The 20,599-nt window shown below is 65.3% G+C and overlaps 2 protein-coding genes across 7 annotated transcripts in view; one reads left to right on the forward strand and one right to left on the reverse strand.

The window, feature by feature from the left end:
* The first annotated feature begins 182 nt into the window (after positions 1-182).
* Positions 183-4,946, forward strand: PRR36 (proline rich 36). Its single transcript, XM_043590195.1, has 6 exons — positions 183-287; positions 838-1,112; positions 1,231-1,330; positions 1,534-1,646; positions 1,751-3,898; positions 4,097-4,946. Exons 2-6 carry the CDS (start codon positions 845-847, stop codon positions 4,606-4,608), a joined length of 3,141 nt encoding a protein of 1,046 aa, XP_043446130.1. The 5' UTR covers positions 183-287; positions 838-844; the 3' UTR covers positions 4,609-4,946.
* Positions 4,947-7,824: 2,878 nt separating this feature from the next.
* Positions 7,825-20,599, reverse strand: part of EVI5L (ecotropic viral integration site 5 like) — a 29,390-nt gene continuing 16,615 nt past the window's right edge. For 3 of the 6 annotated variants that reach the window (XM_043590196.1, XM_043590197.1, XM_043590198.1), the window contains 14 exons: positions 20,452-20,595; positions 20,226-20,315; positions 18,988-19,085; positions 18,846-18,906; positions 15,771-15,824; positions 14,775-14,807; positions 13,535-13,675; positions 11,833-11,979; positions 10,359-10,499; positions 10,115-10,270; positions 9,866-10,012; positions 9,674-9,769; positions 9,498-9,593; positions 7,825-9,323 (listed from right to left, as the gene is read on the reverse strand). In XM_043590196.1, coding sequence (XP_043446131.1) covers positions 9,039-9,323; positions 9,498-9,593; positions 9,674-9,769; positions 9,866-10,012; positions 10,115-10,270; positions 10,359-10,499; positions 11,833-11,979; positions 13,535-13,675; positions 14,775-14,807; positions 15,771-15,824; positions 18,846-18,906; positions 18,988-19,085; positions 20,226-20,315; positions 20,452-20,595 — 1,689 coding nt within the window. In that variant the 3' untranslated portion in view covers positions 7,825-9,038. The remainder of the gene's footprint in view (positions 9,324-9,497; positions 9,594-9,673; positions 9,770-9,865; positions 10,013-10,114; positions 10,271-10,358; positions 10,500-11,832; positions 11,980-13,534; positions 13,676-14,774; positions 14,808-15,770; positions 15,825-18,845; positions 18,907-18,987; positions 19,086-20,225; positions 20,316-20,451; positions 20,596-20,599) is intronic. The other 3 variants (XM_043590200.1, XM_043590202.1, XM_043590201.1) reach the window with 3 other exon arrangements.

A 20,599-nucleotide genomic window follows, 5' to 3' on the forward strand; every position in this document is an offset into this window, starting at 1 on the left:
GGCTGGGAGTCTGGGGCCCTGCGGCGCGGCCGCGGAGAAGCCGCCCCTCCTTCCACCGCGCCTCTCCCCACCGCCCCCGGCGCGCTCCCGCCCGCCGCCTCCCGGGTCTGGATCGAGCGCGCGCGCCCCCGTCTCCCCTTCCGCGGCCGAGGGGCGGGCCCGGCTCCCCGCGCCACCGCCCGCAGCCCCCTCCCCTCGCCTGCCGGCGGCTCACGCCAGCCCCGGCGCTCCCGCCCGGCCCCACCCCAGGCGACCCAGCGTGGAGAGGCGGGCGGCCAGAGCCCGAGGTGAGCGCGGCGCGAGCAGGTGGAGCGGGCGGAGCGGACCAGGGCCCGGCTGGGGGAGGGGGACGGGCTCCGGACGCGGCTCTTTGTCTCCGCGAGCCCCTTCGCGGGCCGCCGGGGCCGCTCCTCCTCCTGGCAGGTGCCCGCATCCTCGGGGAGGGCGCTGGGGGCCGGGGAGGGGACGAGGGCTTGCGCTCCCGTCCCCCTCAGCTGGAGCCTGTGGCAGACCCCCGTCCCCGAGGCTGGTGGTCCGGGTCTCTGAAGGGGCAAGGGGTAGGGGCGTGGGTCTCGGGTCCTGAAAGGGAGCCGAGGCGGGTGGGCTGGGGCAGGCAGGGCCTCTCAGCTTTGGAGGAAGGCGGTGGGGGTGGGACCAGGGGACCACCGTGAGCAGCTGGGCTGGTGAGTGGGTGTGTGGGTGGGAGGGAAGTGGATCGAAGCCGAAGTGTGGGCGCCTGTGGGTGGGGAAGGAGCAGCGAGGTGCCGGGACCCGGGTCCCTGCAGGCAGCGTAGCAGCGCAGGAGCTGGGATGCTGATCTGTCTGTCTCCTCATCAGGTGCGGGATGGACAAGAGGGACAAGGGCAGGGCGGGGGCCGCCACAAGGACTCCGGCTTCTCGCCCTCCCGGCCTTCCCACCCCCAGACCCCCGGGGTCTCCTCGACCCCCTCCCCCAGTAACCAGCGCGGCGCTCCGAGTTCTGGGGGCAGCGGGAGCTGCAGGGCGAGGGCCCCTGGCCGAGCGAGCTGGAAGTACCCGGGCAGCCGCTCTCCCGGAGGCTGCTCCCCGGGTGGGATCAACTCGGAGCGCTGGGACAGGCCCCCGGAGTCCAGGTATCCCGCCCTCTTTGCCCCATTCAGACCCCGTCTTTCTGTCCCCCCTTTCCTTGTGAGGCTGCTGCCTCCCCTTCCTTTCCGGAGGCACCGCCTTGACTTGGCCTTCTCCCCGCAGCCTCCAGGCCCCCAGCTGCTGGGAGAGGGGAGCGGGCCCCTGCCAAGACCCCAGGCCCAGGCTCTGTCTCTAGCCCGGGACGTGCCAGCGGGACCACCAGGTAAAATGCCTCTCCAGTCCCTTTGGCAAGGGCTAGTGTCACTAACTGGAAACTTTCCATTTTACACATGAATTGGAGGAGTGGGTGCATTTGCAGGTTGCTGGGCACAGGTTGCGTGTCCCCAGAGAGGGCATTGGTGGGAACATGCAGGCTTGGGAGAAAGCAAAGAGTTCCTTCTTGAGCGCGGCCGCTCCTGTCCCTAGGCTAGGCACTCTTGCGCAGAAGGGGCTTCGGCCCCCAGCTGAGGAACCCGTGGCCAGAGGAAAAGCCCCAGAAACACCAAGAAGGAGCCCGCTGAGCGCCGGGGCACGGAGAGGTACGTGGCCTGGGGAGTGTGGGGTGGGGAACGGGGTTCCTGGGCAGTGAAGGGGACCAGCCTGGAAGTATCGGTGACCCTCTGGCCTTCTACTTCGTCCCCAGACTCTTCCGGGCCCTCCCCAGGCGCCCCTTCCCCAGCCACCTCCCGTCGGTCCCGGGCTGCAGGAGCTGAAGTGGGTCTCCCTCGGGCAGCTCCGAATGCCCGGCCGCGGCCTCCGACCGAGGCCTCCAGGAAATCCGTGAGCAGTACCCCGCAGCATGGTGCCGCGGAGCCGAGCCCCGCCACCAGGAGGCGACCCAGCGCCGGCGGAGGTCTCCAGAGGCCAGCCTCACGCCCCTTAGGCTCCAACGCCACTCCTCTGTCCTCCCCTGCCCGCTCCGGGGCCTCGCCGGGTGGAACACCCCGGGCTCCCGGGCAGCCCTCGCAGCCCTCGCAGCCCAAGGCGAAAGGGCTGCAGGCTCTACGCCCCCGCCAGTCCACACCCCCAAGGAAGAGCGCTACCCCCGCGCCGGGCTTTTCTCCTCCGATAGCCACACCCTCTCCACCCGGTTTGACTGCACAACTGGCACCGCCTCCGCAAATCACAGGCACTCCCCTGCCGGCCACTCTCCCTCCATCTCCACCGACCACGCCCCCTCCTCGCTCTCCTACCTGCCCTTTGGCCACGCCCCCTCCCCTAGCCCCGCCTTCCTCTGCTCCACTCGCTCTGCAGACCCTCCCCTCTCCGCCGGCCACACCCCCCTCGCAAGCCCCACCCACACACGTGGGTACCTCTTTTCTGGAGGCATCCACCTCTCCTACGGCCGCTTCTCAGGCTTCATTCTCTCCATCCGTGTCACCCCCTCTGCAGAGTATGCCGCCAACCCAAGCTTCTCCAGCTTTGCCCTCTCTTCTAACTCTCCCCTCTCCCTTGGCCACACCTCCTCTGTCGGCTCCTGGATCACCAGCCACGGCTCCTCTACCACCAGCCAACTCCCTTCTACAAGCCTCTTTGACTCCAGCAACTTCTCTGCTGAATCCGCCCTCTCCCCAAGCCACACCCCCTCTGCAGGACCTTTCTGCTTTGACTACTCCCCCTCCACGGACCAGTCCTTCCCTATCTCCTTCCCCACTTCAGGCTATGCCCTATACAGTGACCACACCTCCCACGCAGGACACTTCTCTGGCCACATACCCTCTACAAACCTCTCCCTGCCCTCTGACCACCCTCTCTCTGCAGGGTTCTCCTTCTCTATGCTCTCCATTTCCTTTGGCCTCACCACCGCTGCAGGCTCCGCCTTCTCTCCTGGACACGCCCCCTCCACAGACCCCACCTCATCTGGCCACACCCCCTCCACAGGCCTCTCCCTCTCCGACCCGGTTCTTTACAGAGGTCCCACCCTCTCTGGCCTCACCACCTCTGCAGGCACCTTCTCCCCTAACCACGCCTCCTCCACAGACTCCAATTTCCCTGGCCACACCCCCTCTACAGGCCACACCCCCTCAGGCCTTCCTCCCAGTTCAGGCCCCACCGTCTCTGCGGGCCCCTCTCCCCCCTCCGGCTTCACCACCTCTGCAAGACCCTCCCACTCCCTTGGCCACTCCCCCTCCCCAGGCTCCACCTTCCCTGGCCTTGCCTCCTCTTCAGGTTCCTCCCTCTCCCCCTACCTCACCCCCTCCGCGGACAACTCCCTCTCCCCTGGCCACACTTTCTCCTCAGGCTCCACCTTCCCTGGTCTTGCCTCCTCTCCAGGCCTCTACGCTCCCTTTGCAGGCTCCTCCCCCGCCCCTGGCCACGCCCCCTCACCAGACTCCACCTTCCCTGGCCCTACCTCCTCTGCAGGGCTCTACTCTCCCTTTGCAGGCTCCTCCCTCGCCCCTGGCCACACCCCCTCAGGCTCCACCTTCCCTGGCCTTGCCCCCGCTGCAGGTCCCTCCCTCTCCCCTGGACTCACCCCCTCTGCAGGCCCCACGCCGCCCCCCGACCCCAGGTCCCGATGCCCCGATCCCGGGCCCACGGCTGACCCTGGCGCTGGCCCCGGGTCCGCCGCCACCGCCCTCCCGCAGCCCGTCCAGTACGCTGAGCGGCCCGGATCTGGCGGGCCACAGCAGCAGTGCCACCAGCACGCCGGAAGAGCTGCGCGGCTACGACAGCGGGCCGGAGGGCGGAGCCGCCGCCTCCCCTCCCGCCGACGCGGAGCTCGCCGCCTGCCACCCGGCCTCCTGGAGCCGAGGTCCCCCTCCGCCGCTGGCTGTCCGCAGCACCCCAGGTAAGCAGCCCCCTGACCTCGCCGAGCTGTGGGAGGAGCGAAGTCCGGGGATGGTAGGAGGGCGGGATGGGAGGCGGGGCTTTCCAGCTCGCGGGCAGGGCAGTCGGGTCTGGGGCGGAACCGGGAGGAGGGGCGGGGCCTTGCGGCGGGAGCCCAGGTGCCCGCCCCTTGAGCCCAGTCCAGCCTCTCTCTCCGCAGGAGCGCCTCTGCCTTGGCCTCCTTCTGCCGGGTCAGGCTCCGCTGACGGCCTGTGCACCATCTACGAGGCAGAGGGGCCCGAGTCGGCGACCCCCGCCCCAGACGCGCTGGATTCGGGTCCTGGGCCCGGCGCGGGTGGTGGGAAGGTCGTGGCTGGAGCAGGCGCGGGGGCGACCTCGCGCGGCGCGAAGCCGGCGCGCCTGGGCGAGCTGCCGCTGGGGGCGCTGCAGGCGAGCGTCGTGCAGCACCTGCTGAGCCGGACGCTGCTGCTAGCTGCGGCCGAGGGCGCCGCGGGCGGCAGCGGCGGTGGCCCAGGGGTTGCGGGGGCTGGTGGCGTCGCGGGGGGTGCCCGGACTGCGCTCAGCGACGCCGAACTGGGCCGCTGGGCTGAACTGTTGTCTCCCCTGGACGAGTCCCGCGCCAGCATCACCTCGGTCACCAGCTTCTCCCCGGACGACGTGGCTTCCCCGCAGGGTGACTGGACGGTGGTAGAGGTGGAGACCTTCCACTGAGCCAGACCCTTAGCCCCGCCCACCATACCCATCCCTGCCTTAGGACCCGCCCTTCTGGCTACGCCTCTGTGTCTTAGACTGCCCGCCTGTCTGCTCTCCTTCGGGAGTCTGGCTCCCGTTGGATTGGACGTAGCCCCCTAGAGCCCTAGATTTTGGGTCAGGCTCTCGACCCACCCACGCCTGTGGCCGAGGTCTTTCCCCCGAGCCCCGCCCCTTTGGCCTGGAAACACCCCGACTCCCTTCGAGCCCCGCCCCCTCCCTCCGCTTAGGCTCCGCCCCGCATCCTGTGTATTGTCTACCACGCGCTGCCCGAGTTTGCAATAAAAGCCGGGACGCTGAAGCCTGTGCGCCTTCGAAGTCGCCTAGGGGGTCTACCGCGGGGCGGCGAGAGGGGCTGGGCCTGCCGGTGCTGGAGGCTGTGCGCGAGCGGGTTGTAGCTCCGGCTGAAGGCCTCCCGCGCCCCACGCAGATGTGCCTCTTTGCTAAGGAAAATGGGCGCGTGAGGCAGGCTTGGGGTGGGACCTGGTGCTGAGTCCCCGGCGCGGCGCCACCACGCACGTGCGTGAACGTGGGCTTTTTCCTGTCTGACTCGTGGTGGACAAGTTAGGCGCAGGAGCGGCCCGGTGGAATTGCCCGACCACCGGATGGCTGAGCTGAGGCGTGCCCAGCGTTGTTGAACGACCGAAGCTCTTCCTATACTCCCCTAAGGGAGCCGGCAGCTCTTGCGGGGAGGGGGAAAGTCGTGCAGGAAGGGCTCGCCCAGGTCCGGGGGCGAGGGTGGGGGACCTCTTCCTGAGGCCCCCTCGTCACGGTGCGCGCCCCTTGACCTCGCACGCCTCGCACGCCCTGTGCCCGCATGCCGAAGGGAGGGGGTCGTCTAAGACCCAGTGGCGATCTCCGTTCCCTCCTGCGCCCTCCCAGCCCGCGGGCACACTGCCCTCCGCTCACCGAGGAGATTCCGATGCAGAAGGTAGGTCTGCAGCTGCGCCCAGGACTCCTCCGGCCCCGGGGCTCTAGGGTACGGGATCCTCCTGCCTCAGGCTTCCTTGTCCCTGGGGAGCCGACTGTGCTGAGAGGGTTCTGCGGGAAAGGAGCAGCCTCTCCCAAGGTCGGGTGGGAGACCAGGAAGTCCTCACGAGGCCCTTTTGTGCCTCCCAACCCCTGGGCCTCATCTTCCCCTCCATCTCAGGGTGTCCTCCTCCAGCCCCTCCAGCCAGACAACCTTGCCTGGGCCCACAGTCGAGAGTCCTCAACAAAACCGCCAATCTGTCTTCACCTGTTTCCCCCATCAGAATTCCTGTCCTTCCTCCTGCAACTGAGTCACCTCGACCCTGGACCCCTTTAGCCCCACCCAGACCCGTCCTCCCCAGTGTCACTCCAGAAAATGCCCAGAAAAAGGCCCCTAGGCCTTTTCTCCCTGAGGGTCCTCCCTGGTGGCGGGGGACCACAATCCACAGAGCAGGTAAAAGGACAGAGTGGGACCCTGTGTCGGACCCTTAGCCCTGTCTCTGTCCCTAGACCCAGTCCCTGTAGTCCACCCTATAGCCACGTTCCTGTCAGACCTAATCCCGAAGCCCTGCCTGTCCCCACCCCTCATGTCAGTCTGGAGTCCTGGGAGAAAGTCGGCCTTCTCCCAGTGGGACCGGGCACCTCCACCCCTAGGGGCCACGCTCCCCCACTCAAGCTCGGTTCAGTGGCAAGCCACAGAGATTCCCTTTCTAGCTAGGCCCTGCAAGGACCCAGGTGTCCTTGCTTCCAGACGCTAGGACAAAGTCAAGGGTAGGGGCTGAATCCTGACATGTTGGGCAGCCAGGGCATCAAGACCACGCCTCTAAGATGGAGCAGGGCAGAACCTCAGACACTTCCCCCAGGGCCCTGCCCCACCCCCGGAGCCAGCTGGGGTGGATGACCCTGTGGGAGCAGGAGGGGTGGCAGCCATTGGGGGGAGGGTGTCTCAATGTTAAATCTGTAGGCTGGGAATGGTGCGTGGAGACACCATTGTTGAGCCATGGGTCAATATGTGGGACTTGGCTGTCCTGGTGCATAACCGGTGTCACGCCTTGCTCCCTGGCGGGTACCAGGTGGCAGTGGGTAGGGGCACTTTGGGTGCAGAGGGCAGGGCCTGGTTGGCATCTGCCTGGACTCAATTAAGATTCTCTCCCTGGGAAGCCTCCCTTTGCCATCCCTGGCTCTGCCGCTCCCCCCCCCCCACCCCTGCCCCAGGAACCTGCCTCAGCTTCGTGCGGAACCCCCCTACGGACTCTGCCTCTCCAGGCCTCCTTCCCCCAGGAGAGCTCCTGCCTACTCACTGTCCCTACTGTCCAGCTGTTTGGGTTCTGCCCTGGCCTCCTGATTGACCCCCAACACTGTGGTCCATCTGATGGTGCCCCCTCCCCTACCTAAGCCCTCCATGGCTCCTCAGTGCCCTCAGTTCAAAGCACAAATTCTGGCTCCCGACTGGAGAAGCAATTCTCAGTCTGGCCATGCCCGCTCTCTCCAGTTCCTTCCTCATAGGCATCATGTGCCTCCTCTGACCCCGCCAAGTCTCGCTTTCTGCTTTTGCCTTTGGAGAGAACTCCATCCTCCACCCCGCCCCTTCCAGGAAGTCTTCCTGGATTCTTTTGGGTACTCACCCCACTGGTAGGCAGGCTCAGCCCCCCACCCCCACCCCCTTGTCTGTCTCCGCCACACTGGGGACCCCGCAGAGCTGGGCACAAGGCAGAGCACCTGGAAGGCCTGAGGAAGGGTGTGAGGTTGAACAAACCCCAACCAGGTCCTGTATCTTCCTGAAGCCCTGGGGCCCCACATGTCTCCACGTCTCTCCTGGGAGGCCCAAGCATATTGTCCAGGTGGAAAATCAGGCCCCCCATCCAATACCTCCCCCCTGTCACCGTCTCCAGAGCCACCCTTCTGAAAATAGCATGACATAAGCCTCCATCTGTCAGCCTGACACCTGAAGTCCTTTGCAACTTGTCCACCCCCCCCCCCCCACTGTACTATCTCTCCCAGCCCCCACACTTTTGTTCACACTGAGCCAACGAGTGACCTTTCCTCTCCCTTGCTGTCCCCCAACCCGGGCAGCCTCTTTGGCACCCCTGCTGGTCCCCTACCCCTGATTCTCTTAAACTGTGGGGCAGTCTGATGTCCTCTACACTGCTTTTCAGGACAAGGGGCTCACGGCTGCTTGCAAGCCCCCCAGGCCTGTCGCACCTTGTCTGTGACTGTGTAAATACACTTTATTTTCCATCTTTCCCGCCTGGGCGACGTGTGGAGTGTGAACAGGCAGTGTGCAAAATGGTGGTGGGCAGTGTGGGGGGCACGTGGGAGAGCCCCGTGGGCGCCCACCCTGGTCCCCAGGCTTTTGTAACACTGAGGAGTGGGCAACCGGGACGGGGGAACTGACCATGGGTCCCCACCCCAGGAAGCGCCAGGGAGATTGCTTTTGATGCTGCTCCGGGCTCCAGGAGCACCGACAGGGTCAGGCCCGAGGGTCGCAAGGCCCTGGGGGCAAGGGGCTGGGGGCATCGTTGGACTTTGGCACCGTTCTCAGCTCCGACTCTGCAAAGACCACGGGACCACCATGAGCAGCGGAGGGGAGGTAACCACTGGGAAGAGTCCTCCCCTGGGGAGGGTGGGGCTGGGGCCACAGGGAAGGAAGGGATGAAGAGGCTGGGGACCCCCTTGGAGAGCAGGCTAGCTTGGGTGGGGGAGCCTCTCCCTCGTTGGCCAAGACAAGGTGATGGGAGTGTCTCACACAGGAATATGGGGGGGCGCTGGGGCGAGGGGGGTCTCTTCACTTCCTTGCAGCTGCTCTGGCCCCCAAGAAGCAGGGACAGTCACTGCCCACGCCCGGGCTGGTTTCCGCTGTCCGCTCACACCCCAGGTGGCCCTGCACACAGTAGGGGGGACTTTGGTTTCTGCTGCAGGGGCCGTGATGCCTGCACCAGGCAGGAAAGGCCAGCCTGGCCATCTGTGCCCAGCCGCCAAGGGTCCCCAGGGGCATCGTGGGGTGGTAATGTCCAGCCCAGAGCCGCCCCCCTTCTTCTTCAGGCCTCCTTTAGCCCCTGGGCCCTTCCCAGCAGGGCCACCCGTGTCCCAGAAGAGGGACTGCTGGGAGGAGGGAGCTTCCTGCGCGTCCAGTCCTGGGACCTCCGGGTCGTCCCCTGCCCTGGCTGTTAAGAGGGGCAGACCCTCCCGGGAACTGGACCCGGAGGGGTACAGACCAAGATGGGTAAACACTGCTGTGGAGAGTGGGCCTGTCGGGGGACCCTGAGGATCCTCAGCCCGCGGCCCTACCCTCTGCGCCGCGCCGCTCTGGGCCTAGCCCCCGGGTGGGCGGGACCACGGAGCGCACGGAGTTTATCAGGTGTGGCCCCAGGCGGCGGCGGAGCGGGTGGTGGCCCCCTGGCTCCGGCACGCGGGGCTCGGCCTCAGTTGTCCAGGCCTTGGCTGTAGGGCGCGGCCAGCTCGTCGGCGTCGCTGTCTGAGCTGCCCTCGCTGTCCTTGGCCGGCCGCTCCAGACGGCGGAAGAAGCGCGCGTCGCGCGGGGACAGCGGGTAGAGCGCGTCCTGCAGCGCCGCGCCCACGCCCACGCCCACGCCGAGCAGCTCCTCGTCGGACGACGGCAGCGAGTCCTCGTCCAGGTGCCGCGCCAGGCCCAGCCCGTCGAAGGCCAGCGGGTCCTCGAAGGGCGGCGGGCCCTTCAGCAGCCTCACCTGGGGCGGGGAACCGGCGCGCTGAAGGCGCGGACGGACGCGCCCACGGACGGAGCCCGGCCCGCCAGGCCGCTCCTCCCGCGCCCTCCCGGGCGCCGACTCCCGAGCGTCACCCGCCGAGGACACGCGGGGCTTCCGCCCGTCCCGCGCCAGCCGGGGCGGCCCCGCGCTCACCTCGGCCTTCAGCTCCTCGATCTGGTCCTTGAGCTCGCGGATGTACTGCGACGAGTCGGAGTGGTTCAGCTGGCCCTGGATGCGGCCCTCCTCCCTCTGCGGGGCGGGCCAGGTCACGGGGGGTCAGGGCCGGGCCCGCCCCGGGGCCCGTCCCCCGCCGCCGCCCCGCCGCTCACCTGGATCTCCAGCTCGGCGATGCGCTGCCGCATCTCGGCCACCGCAGCCATGCTGTCCGCCTCCCGCAGGCGCACGGCCATCACCTCCTCCTTGCTCTGGGGGGGGGGGGGGGGGCAGAGGGGGCGAGGGCGCGTCAGGGCGCGCGGCGGGGCGGGGGCCGGGCCGGGCCGGGGCGGCGGGCGGGGGCGCACCTTGCACTCGGCCTCCGCCTGCTTCCGGCGGCTTTCGCTCAGCTGCGTCTGCAGCCCCTTGTTCTGCGCCGCCAGGTACTGCAGCTTCTCCTGCAGCGCCGCGCGCTCCGCCTCCACGCGGTTCAGCAGGTTGCGGTGGATGTGGTCCTGAGGGCGGCCGGGGGGCGGGGTCACGGCCCAGCCGCGGGGCCCACCCCGCCACCCACCCCCCTCCCCCGCCCCCGCCGCGGCGCGGGCGCTCGGGCCCACCTGCGTCTCGAGCTCCACCACGCGCTGCCGCAGCTCGCGCCCCTCGGCCAGAGCCTGGGCCTCGCGCAGACGCACGCTCATCAGCTCGTCCTGCAGCTCGCCCAGCACCAGCTTCCGCGGGGACTCCTTCCAGCGGCCGCCGCGGGACAGATGGGCCTGGAGGGGGCGGGGAGAGGCGGGCGGTGCGTCTCCAGCCCCGAGGGTCGCGCGGGCCGCTCCGCGCGCGTCGGGCTGGGGCCCTCACCTGCCAGGTGTCCGAGAGCTCCTGCAGCTGTAGCTTCAGCTCCCGCGCCGAGGCCACGGCCTCGCCCTCCCGCACCTTGAGCGCCTTCAGCTCCTCCTGCAGCCGCGCCACGTTGTTCTCGTCGGGCAGCGAGCTGTTCCGCTGCGGGGCGAGAGATGGTCAGCGCCCGGGGCGGGGGAAGCCGCGCGTCGGGCGGCCCTGCCTGCGGGACCAACACCCCTCCCTCGCGGTCTTCTGAGCTCCACCCCGGGCACCCCGGCGAGGAGGGGTTCGCCCCCAGACCCCGGGATACACTGGGAAGGCGGCCCAGGCCCCTGGGGAGCAGACCCGACCCCACGTGGCCCCGGGCCTAGATCCGCAGAAATCCTGCCGGCGAAACGGCACCCGCTCTCACTGGACTGTCTCAGGGTGACCCCCTAACGCGTGGGTCTTCCATAAATGTTACTGCTAATAACACCAGGTAGGCTGGGATAGGGCGGGTGCCCCGCCACGTGGGAACCCGAGATCACCCCCTGGGGCCCGTGGTCAGACCTGGAACCTGCCCCAGCAACAGCCGAGAAGGTGTGGGTCACAGCTCCCTGTCCCTGTTCCTCTCTCCCCCAGACCAGGACAGGCAGCCCCTTTCCTTGGAACAGGCCGAGGGACAGTCTAGGCCTAGGCCTAGGCCTGGCGGTTCCAAGGGCTCCAGTCCCTTGGGTCAAAATCCAGCTTGCTGCTAGAGGTCCTCACCGCCCCCAGTTTGAGTCTGGGAGCTGGGGGTAGGGTGGCAGGGTCTCCTGGTGTGCACATTTCCCTCTGATGTGGAGGGAGGTGGGAGGGAAGCCCTGTTCTGGGCCAGCTGGTGGAGCCTGAGAGGCCCATGGGGGGGTGGAGACACCCCACTTGGGAGGGTACCCCAAATAGTGCAGGCTTGAGGGAGGTGGGACATGGCTTCTGCCTGGTGTGAGTGCGTTCTGCTGCCCTCTGCTGGCTGGGGCACCTCTTTCCCAGGGCTTTGTGGGAGTTGAGTCAACATGGAGTCAGGGTGACAGCAGTTGAGGAGGGCCCAGGAGGTCTGGGGCGCCCTTCAGAGTAGCAGGTGGGAGCAGGTGATCTCTGTATGGAGGTGGGGAGGGGGAGAGCAACCCCCAGGGGCCCTGGCCTTCCTTCCCACCTCCATCCTGGACCCCAGGGCCTGTGGAGACACAGGCAGGTGGGACTGGCTATCCAGGAAGCCTGTGAAAGCCACCACACTGCTGTCCCTTGAGGAGTCACGCTGCTTTGTGTGTGCCCTGATGTGTGTGTGTGTGTGTGTGTGTGTGTGTGTGTGTGTAGATATCCAGGGCAGGGGGGCTTGACATGCCCCACTGGGTCTGTCTGGTCACCCCTTCTCAACTAGGGCCTGCTCATGCACCTCCAGAAGCACGTCTGGTCCCTCCACCTCCCCTCCTCCACAGTCTCCCCAACACCTGCCCACTTGCCGGCCCAGTCGCACCTTCTCCATGTCTAGAACCTTGTCCTGCATCTCCCGCAGGGCCCCCAGCGTCTCTGTCTCCCGCAACCGTGACTGCTCCAGCTCAGTCTCCAGGTGGGCCACAAAGTCCTCGGTGAGGCGCGGGTTGTCCTGGGGGCAGGCAGAGGGCTGCAGCTGGGGGTCAGTAGCCTTCCTGCCAGCTGGCCGCAGGCCTGGGCTCTGCCCGCCCCCCCTCCTCAGAGCCCCTGGGCTGGCAGAGGGGGCCGCGGCTGCGGTGGTGAGGAGAAGCCCTGGATCCCCTTCCCTGTGCCTTCTGCCCCCGTGGGGAGGGAGCTGAACCCCATCATGGGGCTTCTGATGCTCGGTGCCTAGGGATGGAGCCCGCCTGGCTTAGCCTCTTTGCTGGGAAAGCCACAAAGTGGGGACCTTCTGCAGGGCTCTTTCCAGGGCCTCAGGCTGGCTCCCAGGCTTGCTGGGGTTGGGGTGGAGGATGGGTTCTCCCAGGCACGTTCCCCAAGGTGAAGTTGGCGCCTAAGCACAAAGTGGGGTGGGAGCAGCGTGGGGCTGGGGCATTCTTGCCCCTCCTCCACCTCCCTCCTCTCGCCGCACCCTCGTTTCAAAACAGAAAGGGGTGGGGAGACTGCTGGGATCAGGCTCTTGCTCAGGGCCCAGAAGGCTTCTCAACGCACGTACCCCAGGGTGAGCCCCAGGGGAGTGGATACCCGCCTGGTGGGTGAGGGAAGCAAGCCCTGGGGCTGGAGCCATGGCCCCATCTCGATGCCTGGAGGCCCGGGAGGGTGGTTCTCCAGGAGGTGGTCCCAGCCTCTCCTGGCTGCTGGCCCCTTCCCAGGGGAGGGCCCGCTTGCCGCCCTTGGCTACCGCAGGTCTCCGAGATCCACGGGTTCGAGGGGCCCTCCCTTGGCTCGCGTGGGCCCCGGGCCCCACGCTGAGCCTCAGCTCCAGCCCCAGCAGCTATCTCCCTGCCTCACCCGCCTCTGCAGCTCAGGGGTGGCAGGTGGCGGTCTCTCTGGCCTGAAAGGGGTCATCGTGCCAAGGCCGGGATGAGCCCAGCCTTTGTTTCCCCATCTGCCTTGCTGCTGCCAGGGCTACGGTGCCGCTGGCAGGTCATGGCAAAAGGAAGGTGGCCTGGGCAGAGCCAAAGGAAAACCCGAAAAGCCACCTCCTGGAGAAGTGAACTCTTCACGGTGCTCTCGCTTGAGCACCCCCCGCTCCCGCCACTGACCCAGAGTTCATGACCCACAACAGAGTCGGGCTGCCCCCTCACCCCGACTCCGCCAGCTCAGAGCGGTGAGCACAGACCGGACCCTCTTCTGAGGGCAAAGTGCTGGGCACTGGAGCGGGGAACCCTCTCTGTCTCTCGTCCTAGCTCCCATCCCGCATGGCTGGCCCCCGGGGAAGCCCACAGCCCTTCAGACCTCAGGGAGATGCTGGACATTCCCCTAGGGAATCACAGCCACATCAGCTGAGGGAGGGGGCACTGCAGGTGCAGCCTGGTTCCCAGGGGCCCTTGCGCCAAGGCCGCCTCGTGCTCAGTGTGGCAGGCCAGACACCTCACCGGCGGGTGGGACGTGGGTGTGGGGCTGTGGGGGGAGCCGCGTCCCCTCCGGCTTTCTCCGTCCCCCCTACCCTGCCTGCTAGGAAGTAACCGGGCGGGTCCGGAAGGCCGGGCGGCTGTGGTGCGGGGCCCCACCCGGCCGGGTACCTGCTGCTCCTGAAGCTGCCGGATGGTGCTCCGCGCCTTCTGTAGGTCCTCGGCCGCTGAGCTACACTGCTGCCGCACCACTGCCAGCTCCCGCTTGATGACGTAGTTCTCCTCGGCCTCCTGCGCCCGCGTCACCTGGCCCTGAGCACAGCGAGGACCGGATGCTGTGGCCCTCCGCTCACATATGGCCCCCCCCTTGGGCCCACCCCAGGGGGCGGCCCAGAGAGGGAAGGAAGGGGACGAGGTCTCCCGCACTCAGAGCCTGGGATGGGGAGCCCCGCCGGGCCTGGGCACGTGCGGAGGGGCACAGGGAGGAGCCTGGAGGGGGAGAGCCACCCCGGGGCCCAGGCTTTGTGGCGCCTGAATGGAGAAAGCCCAAATGGCAGCCCCTTCCCCTGCCAGCTCCTGGCTCTCGGCCCCTGCCCCAGGTGGGGAGAAAGGATCCTTACTTAGGCCAATGGCACAGCAGTGTCTGGGCCCCACTGGTGAAGGTGGGGGTCTGGAGGCAGCCAGGGCCCCAGGGACTCAGGGACAGCCCCTCAGGGCAGGGCTGGGAGGTGGGACGTAGCTCTCCTACAACTCTCCGGTCCTGGCATCTGGGGCCCCCATCTACCCAGGGCGAAGAACCGCCCCCAGCCTGATCCCCCCCACCCCAACCAATTCGGGCTGCCCCCCATTCCAGGCTCGGAGCCACCAGGTGGTGGGCAGAAGCTTCCAGATAAAGCCATTCAAGGTGAGGCAGCAGCAGAAGCAGGTGAGAGATGGTAGGCCTTGCAGGTAGGAGCGGAGAGGAGCGTGAGGGGTCAGAAGGGGGGTGGTGGGGGTGGTGGGGGTGGTGGTGGTGGTGGTGGTGGTGGTGGTGGTGTGTGTGTGGTAGAGAGGCTCAGTGCAGTGCACACACCAGGGCCTGTTGCTGATATAGCCTCAGGGCCCCCACCTGTGTCCCCCGGAGGGCGGAGGCTTTCTGCACACGTGCATGGGCTTACACTCAGACACGCTCACACGCACCCACACACACTGTGCTGTCACGCGCACACCCCTCTTCCCCCCTAGGGAAACCTTTGTTTCCCCTGGAAGCGAGCCCCAGCCACCCCCATGCATGGTGCCAGGCCTGCCCCCACCCCGCCCCAGATGCCCCCCCCCCCCCAACCATGGCAGTGGCCGAGGAACAGGCCGTCCCTGGCTGTGGTGTGCAGGGACAGGGAAGGAAGCCGGAGAGGGAGACGAAGAGCTACGGTACCTGGATTAACCTATCAGCCAGAGCAGCGCTCTCCTACCCGGCGGAGGGGGTTCCGAGCAACAGGGGGAGGAGGCAGAGCGGAAGGCGCGCAGGGACAGGAGAGGGGGAGAGACAGACAAGAACGACTTGTCACTAACGCAGTGGACTATCTCTAGAAGCAGGGGAGAGAGGAGTGAGACCAGAGAACCAAAGAACCAGCAGGAGAGGACCCGGAGGAAGACCAAAGCCAGAGCTAGCTCCGTCCTGGAGAGGGGTCTGTGTGTGGGTGGGGACGTGGGGGTGCCCACGGCTACACCCTCCAGGGCCCAGAAAACTCAGCGTGGGAGGCGGCGCCATCCCCGGAGGGTGAGGGGCGGGGTGGCAGCGCTGGGCCAGGACGAAGTGTTTTCCCGTGGAGTCTAAGCAAGAATTGAGACTTTGGGCCAAGGGCAGTAAAATCTGGTGGGGGGCTACTCTCTGTGGGCAGTGGAGGGCCAAGTGAGGCGGGGAGAGGAGCAGGAAGGTGGGACCCCCCGCCTTTACTCCTGTCCTTAAAAGCAGGCTGGGGGCCAGGGTCAAGGTTGTGGCATCCCACCACGGCGCCAGTGGTAAGGCCTCCCCTCTCCTCTCCTTTCTTTTGAGGGGGAGGCTTCCAAATTCCACGGTTGGGAGCCTGCGGCCTAATTCGGGGCACCTCAGTCAAAGCTGGGGTTCTGCCTCTTTCCGCCCCATGCAGGCCGCCCAGGAGGGACCAGTGTGTGCAGTGAACTGGGTTGTAACCTCACACCCGATCCCAAGCGAAGCGGCCCTAGAACCCCTGAGTATATGGCAGCCCCCATCTCGGTGGGGCTGGAGGTGGGGGCCCCGTGAGATTTACACCATGCTCCTCGGGGCCTGCTGGCTCAGGGTGGGGCCCGGGCCCTGGCCCGGGTGGGGGGCTGGCCGGCCCTCTGGCTGCTGGGTCCTGCTTGGGGCCTGGAGGAGTTGGTGCCACAGGCTGGTGGCCACGCTCCTAACCTTCTCCAGGGTCTCAATCCGTTGTTTCAGGAGCCGGTTCTCCGTCCGAAGCCTCTATGTGGGGAGAGGGGGGGGAGTGTGTCAGAACCCCACCCCGTTCCCCATACACACAGAGGTCTGTCCCCTTAAGGGCCAGGTCGCCTCCGGGCAAGATGGAGTCGTGGTCAGATGTTCTGGGTCAGTGATTCCAGAAAACAGTCAGGGCCAATCCCTGTTCAGAATGGCCCATTAGATTTTTTTTTTTTTTTTTTAAAGAATCCTTGGTTCACTTAAAACAATGTGATCGCTTTCAGGGGTCAGCAGTCAGCACCCACACCCACTTTCTCTGGAGTCTGTTTCCACCCCACACGGGGGCCTGCCAAAGGCCAATGTGACACCTATCACTGGGCAGACCCTTCCTCTGGGTCTGTCAGTCCCCGCCCCTCATGGCTCTGCTTCGGGCACCAGAACGAACTGTTCTCAGAGTCTGGGTCCAGGGGAGGGGGTCTTGCTGAACACACACGTTTCCTTCACCGGGACAGCTACATTTCTGTGAGCCACCAACAATCAGCTGTGCTCAAAAGCTGTCACTTCCCTCCAGCGGGGCGGTTCTGGAGGCAGTTTCCCTCGCTTTCCGCCTTCTCTCCTGCACTGATGGATTTGGGTTAGATATTTGTGGTTTTAAGTTCCCCGTGGCCTTTTGGGAAGCAGGTGAGCTTTATATATGCCTTGCATCGTAGCCTCTGCTAGGCACCCCTTACGAAGCGGGTACAGATAGTTGGACCCAGAGTGTGTGCTGAATGAACACCAACCAGATCCTGCGTCTTCCTGAACCCCCAGGCCCCACATTCATCCGTTATTAATGAGGGCCCCGTCTCCCTGTGGATCACAAAGAACCTTTCCTGGTTTCTTCCTGGGAGAAAAAGGTGATGGAAACAGAACACTCCCAGGAGGCAACTGCGGTCAGAGAGAATCATAGACTCGACTGAGGGTCATTCACTGATGTCACGGGTGGGGAAACTGAGTCCCAAGGGGGTGGTGGCTTGCCCGGCCTCCCAGCTGGCCTGGGTTCGATCTGTTTCGGGCAGGCTCTCTGCCCCATATCTGCGCTCCAGGGTCCTGATCCTCGCCCCCGGCCCCTGCACTGCTCTGTCTTCTCTCCGGCCACGACCCACCACCGCAGAATTGCAGAATCGCAGAGATCCCTGAGAAGCCGCATGTGCCCGACTGACAACTCCCCTCTCTCCTGCTTACCCCAAAGGGAAAATAAGAGGGAGTGAACAGGGACTACAGGGTCAATGCACACGCTGGGCTTTTTTTTTTTTTTTCTTTTAAATTTTCTGTATTTTTGATGCTTTGATATCCAGCCACCTTGCTAATCTTGGAGAGAATGCCTGGCCCTCAACTAGCCTTTCATATGCAAACCAGCCAATACAGAGCCCACAGCCACCCACCTTCCCTATAGCACTCGCACACCCAGCCAGCGTTCTCCCTGCCCCAAATTGTCCCAGGGCAGCCGAGGACTCTCCTGTAGCCCACAGCTTCTGCTGAAATTGTTCAGACCAACCAATCCTGAACTCAAACTTGACTGCCTGCCTTGCCCATTCCTTCCTGGGGATGCCCAATAAAGGAGCTGGCCCACGCTTACCCTCTCTCACCCTCTGCATCCTGACCCACTCTGACCCACTCGGGTGCTTCCCCACGTGGCCAGGTGTGGTGGGGCGTGCCCCCTCCTTTTGGCAACTAGGAGTAATAAATTCTTCTTTCAAGGGCAGTGTCGTCTCTGTGTCTGTCACTTGACCACCTGATTAAAACAAATTTCAGGTACATTTTGAAACAGGCTAAAAGTGAAAGCACCAAGGGCAGGGCCATCCATGAAAGAAGGTGTCTGCCTGGATCCTTTAAGGTCTGTGGGCTCTCAGGCTCCTCTCCTGGAAATTTCCAGGTTGGGCATGTAGTCTGAGTGTCTGCTGTGTCCCTACGTACCTACCACTGGGCCCTCACAGTCACCAGATGGGTGCAGGCCCATGACCGTGTATGAGCAAGACAGGCACACACGTTGGGACTGGCACATCAGTCAAGCTGCCATTCTTGAGAAAGGGGGATGCTTGCAAACTCGGGACACAAAACTTTCTGGAAAACCAACAAACAGGACCAGGACACCGATGCCCTCTTTCCCCTTCAGGTATGGGTGGCAGGTGGACTGGCTTCTAATCTAGATTCTGCCTCTGCCTCTGCCTCTCTAAAGGGGGTAGAGACATTGATAGTGGTGATGATAATAAAACTAAAATTAACAATAATGATAATAATTTGAACAGCAGAGCAAATGTTATTCCCATTTTGCAGAAGGGGACACTGAGGCTCAGAAAGGTGAATCCACCTTCCTAGGTCATACAGCTGGTCCACGGCAGAGCTGGGAAGTGAATTCTGAAGAGGACAAAGCCAGGTGTGTTGGGGTTTGGGTTTGTGTCTGTCCCTCTCACTGGACTGGGGAGAAGCCTCAGTCTCTGCTGTGACTCTGGCACGCAGTAGATGCTCAATAAATGCTTGTTGCATGAATAACTAAAATCACATGCAGAAGGATGAAAGCAGAAGGAAGGAGAGAGAGGCGAGTCTGGGTCTGAGGGGCCGCAGTGGGCACCGTCCTCGGTCCTCCGTGCCTGCCCCTGACCTCAGGGCTCCGCCCATCAGGGCCAGCTTTCCTGATATTCCTCCGGTCCATCAGGCCTGCTGTTGCTCGGCCTTTTTGCACTGACTCCCTGGGCCCAGAGCAATCTTCCCTGGGTCAGCTCTGCCTCTCTTCTGCGCGTTTTTATCCAGAGTACTTTCTGGAGTCCATAGTCTGTACCATTTGTTCCCCGACCATCTCCCCACGATAATGAGGAGGGCGTCCCATGAGGGTGGGGACCTATCCACCTTATCTGCCACCGGTCTCTGACAGTGGGGTGGGCCCTCGCTAACATGCCGGCCCGCTGGTGAAGGAAGGGCAGGTGTGTGGAGGCAGACGCCTCGGACTCGAAGCACAGGCTGTGTGCGGCTTGGGCAAGGCTGCCCTCCCAAGGGCACCCCGTCCCTGCCCCCACTCCCGCGACTCACTTTGATCTCGATCTGCTCCTCCATTTCCTTGCTCTTCATGGCTGCGTACTCCTTCTCCAGCCTGCAGAGGGGAGTCAGATGAGGCCACGTCCCACTCTCGGGGACCCCCTCTGTGCCAGTCCCCTGGCCGCCCGGCACTGACCTCTTCATCTTCTTGGGGTTGTACTTGACCTGGTAGGCCTTGAGGATCAGCTTGTCCGGGCAGCTGTCGAACTGGTGGGGGATCACCCTCTGGAAGTACTGTGGGGGCACAGGCGGTCACTGACACAGAGGCCCCGAGTGCGGGGGCCGCCAGAGCTATATGCTGCTTCCCCGCAGGAGGAGCTGGTCTGCCAGGGGCACGGCCACGGCCCAGCTCAGGGTGCAGCCTGTTGCGGGCGCTCTGTCAGGGCGTGTGGAGCGAGCGAGTGAACGTGAGAAGCGGGGCCGGGGAAGCAGCATCCACAGCCCGGACCTCAGTTCGAAGGGAAAAAAGCAGGGCTTCGGGAGCTCTTGCCGGCAAAGGCCGGGCGGTAGAGGGGTCTGAGCACAGGGACCTCCGCAGGGGAAGGGGCAGGCATGTCGCTGCCCCCAGGGGGCAGTGAGAGGAGGCCGAAGAGTGTGAGGAATCAGGGCGGCGGGAGCAGCCTGGAGGGAAGACCCCCTCGCTGGTCGGCCCGCACGCCTGCGCCCGGGAGCCCGGGCAAAGGGTTAAGCGTAAGCCCCGACGGAGCACACAGCTTGCTGCGGTTCGGGGCCAGGCTGGCTCCCGCTCCCCAGCCCAGCTGGCCCCCTCTGGCAGCTGCGCACAATGGATGCCCGTGTTCGTGGACACAGCCGTGGCCTTTGTGCATTCTTCCCCGAAGCACCAGCTGGAAGACGCGGGGAGGGGCAGGGGCCTGCATGATGGGGACATGGCGGAAAAGCAGGCTGGCCTCTTCTCCAGCAGGCGGGACGGCCAGGGCGGGTGTGAAGCTGCCCGGACCCCTCCTTCCCTCCCGGGCCCTCGCCTGGCCCACGTGCCGTGCCGGGACCAAAACCACACCCAAGACCTTGTAGTTTGGCTGGTATTACTATTTGCCGGGTTAGACTTTGGAGGACCCAGGGCTGGGAGCAGGAGGTCGGGGCGGTGGGGCGGGGGGGGGGGGTTAGGAGGACCGCCCAGGGCTTGGCTTAAGCCTAGACCTTCCGTCATTTCCCCCAGGCTGCTCATCAGAGCCTGTCTGGGTCCTCCAGGAAGGCCTCGGGGAACAGAGGTCATGGCAAAGGGTCAGGATGCTCAGCACACCTTCCGCCCTTGCAACTGCCCCCCCCCCCCCCCCGCCATCTCTCAGGAGGCCTTCACCTGCCCTGGTGCCCCTAGTGTAAGGGAATCCCGCCCACCCTGCCCCTCTGGCCCACCTGGGACATCCCCTCCATGTCCAGCTGCATTAGCTCCGTCTGGTTCACCTGCAGCAGGGCGAGGCCGACCCGGAACACAATCTCCAGGCCCTGCAAAGGTGATGGTGGCGGTGCATCTCAGGTCCTGTCGTCCCAGGGGTCTCTGACCCCTCCCCGAGTCCCGGCCCTCCCTCAGCCGGGGCCTGGCTGGGGATCTGGGAGAGGAAGGGGTGTTTGGCGTCCTCACCTCGTACATGAAGATGTCAAAGACACGAGTGGCAACGGGGAGCGGGAAGGTGGTCAGGAAGAGTGTGAGGAACCAGGACGAGGCATACATAGATGTGTGGAAGCTCTGGGAGCGGAAGTGGGTGTTCAGATCCGGGAGCTGCTCCTGG

Source organism: Prionailurus bengalensis, chromosome A2 (assembly GCF_016509475.1).
Source record: "Prionailurus bengalensis isolate Pbe53 chromosome A2, Fcat_Pben_1.1_paternal_pri, whole genome shotgun sequence".
In the NCBI taxonomy this organism is placed as follows: domain Eukaryota; kingdom Metazoa; phylum Chordata; class Mammalia; order Carnivora; family Felidae; genus Prionailurus; species Prionailurus bengalensis.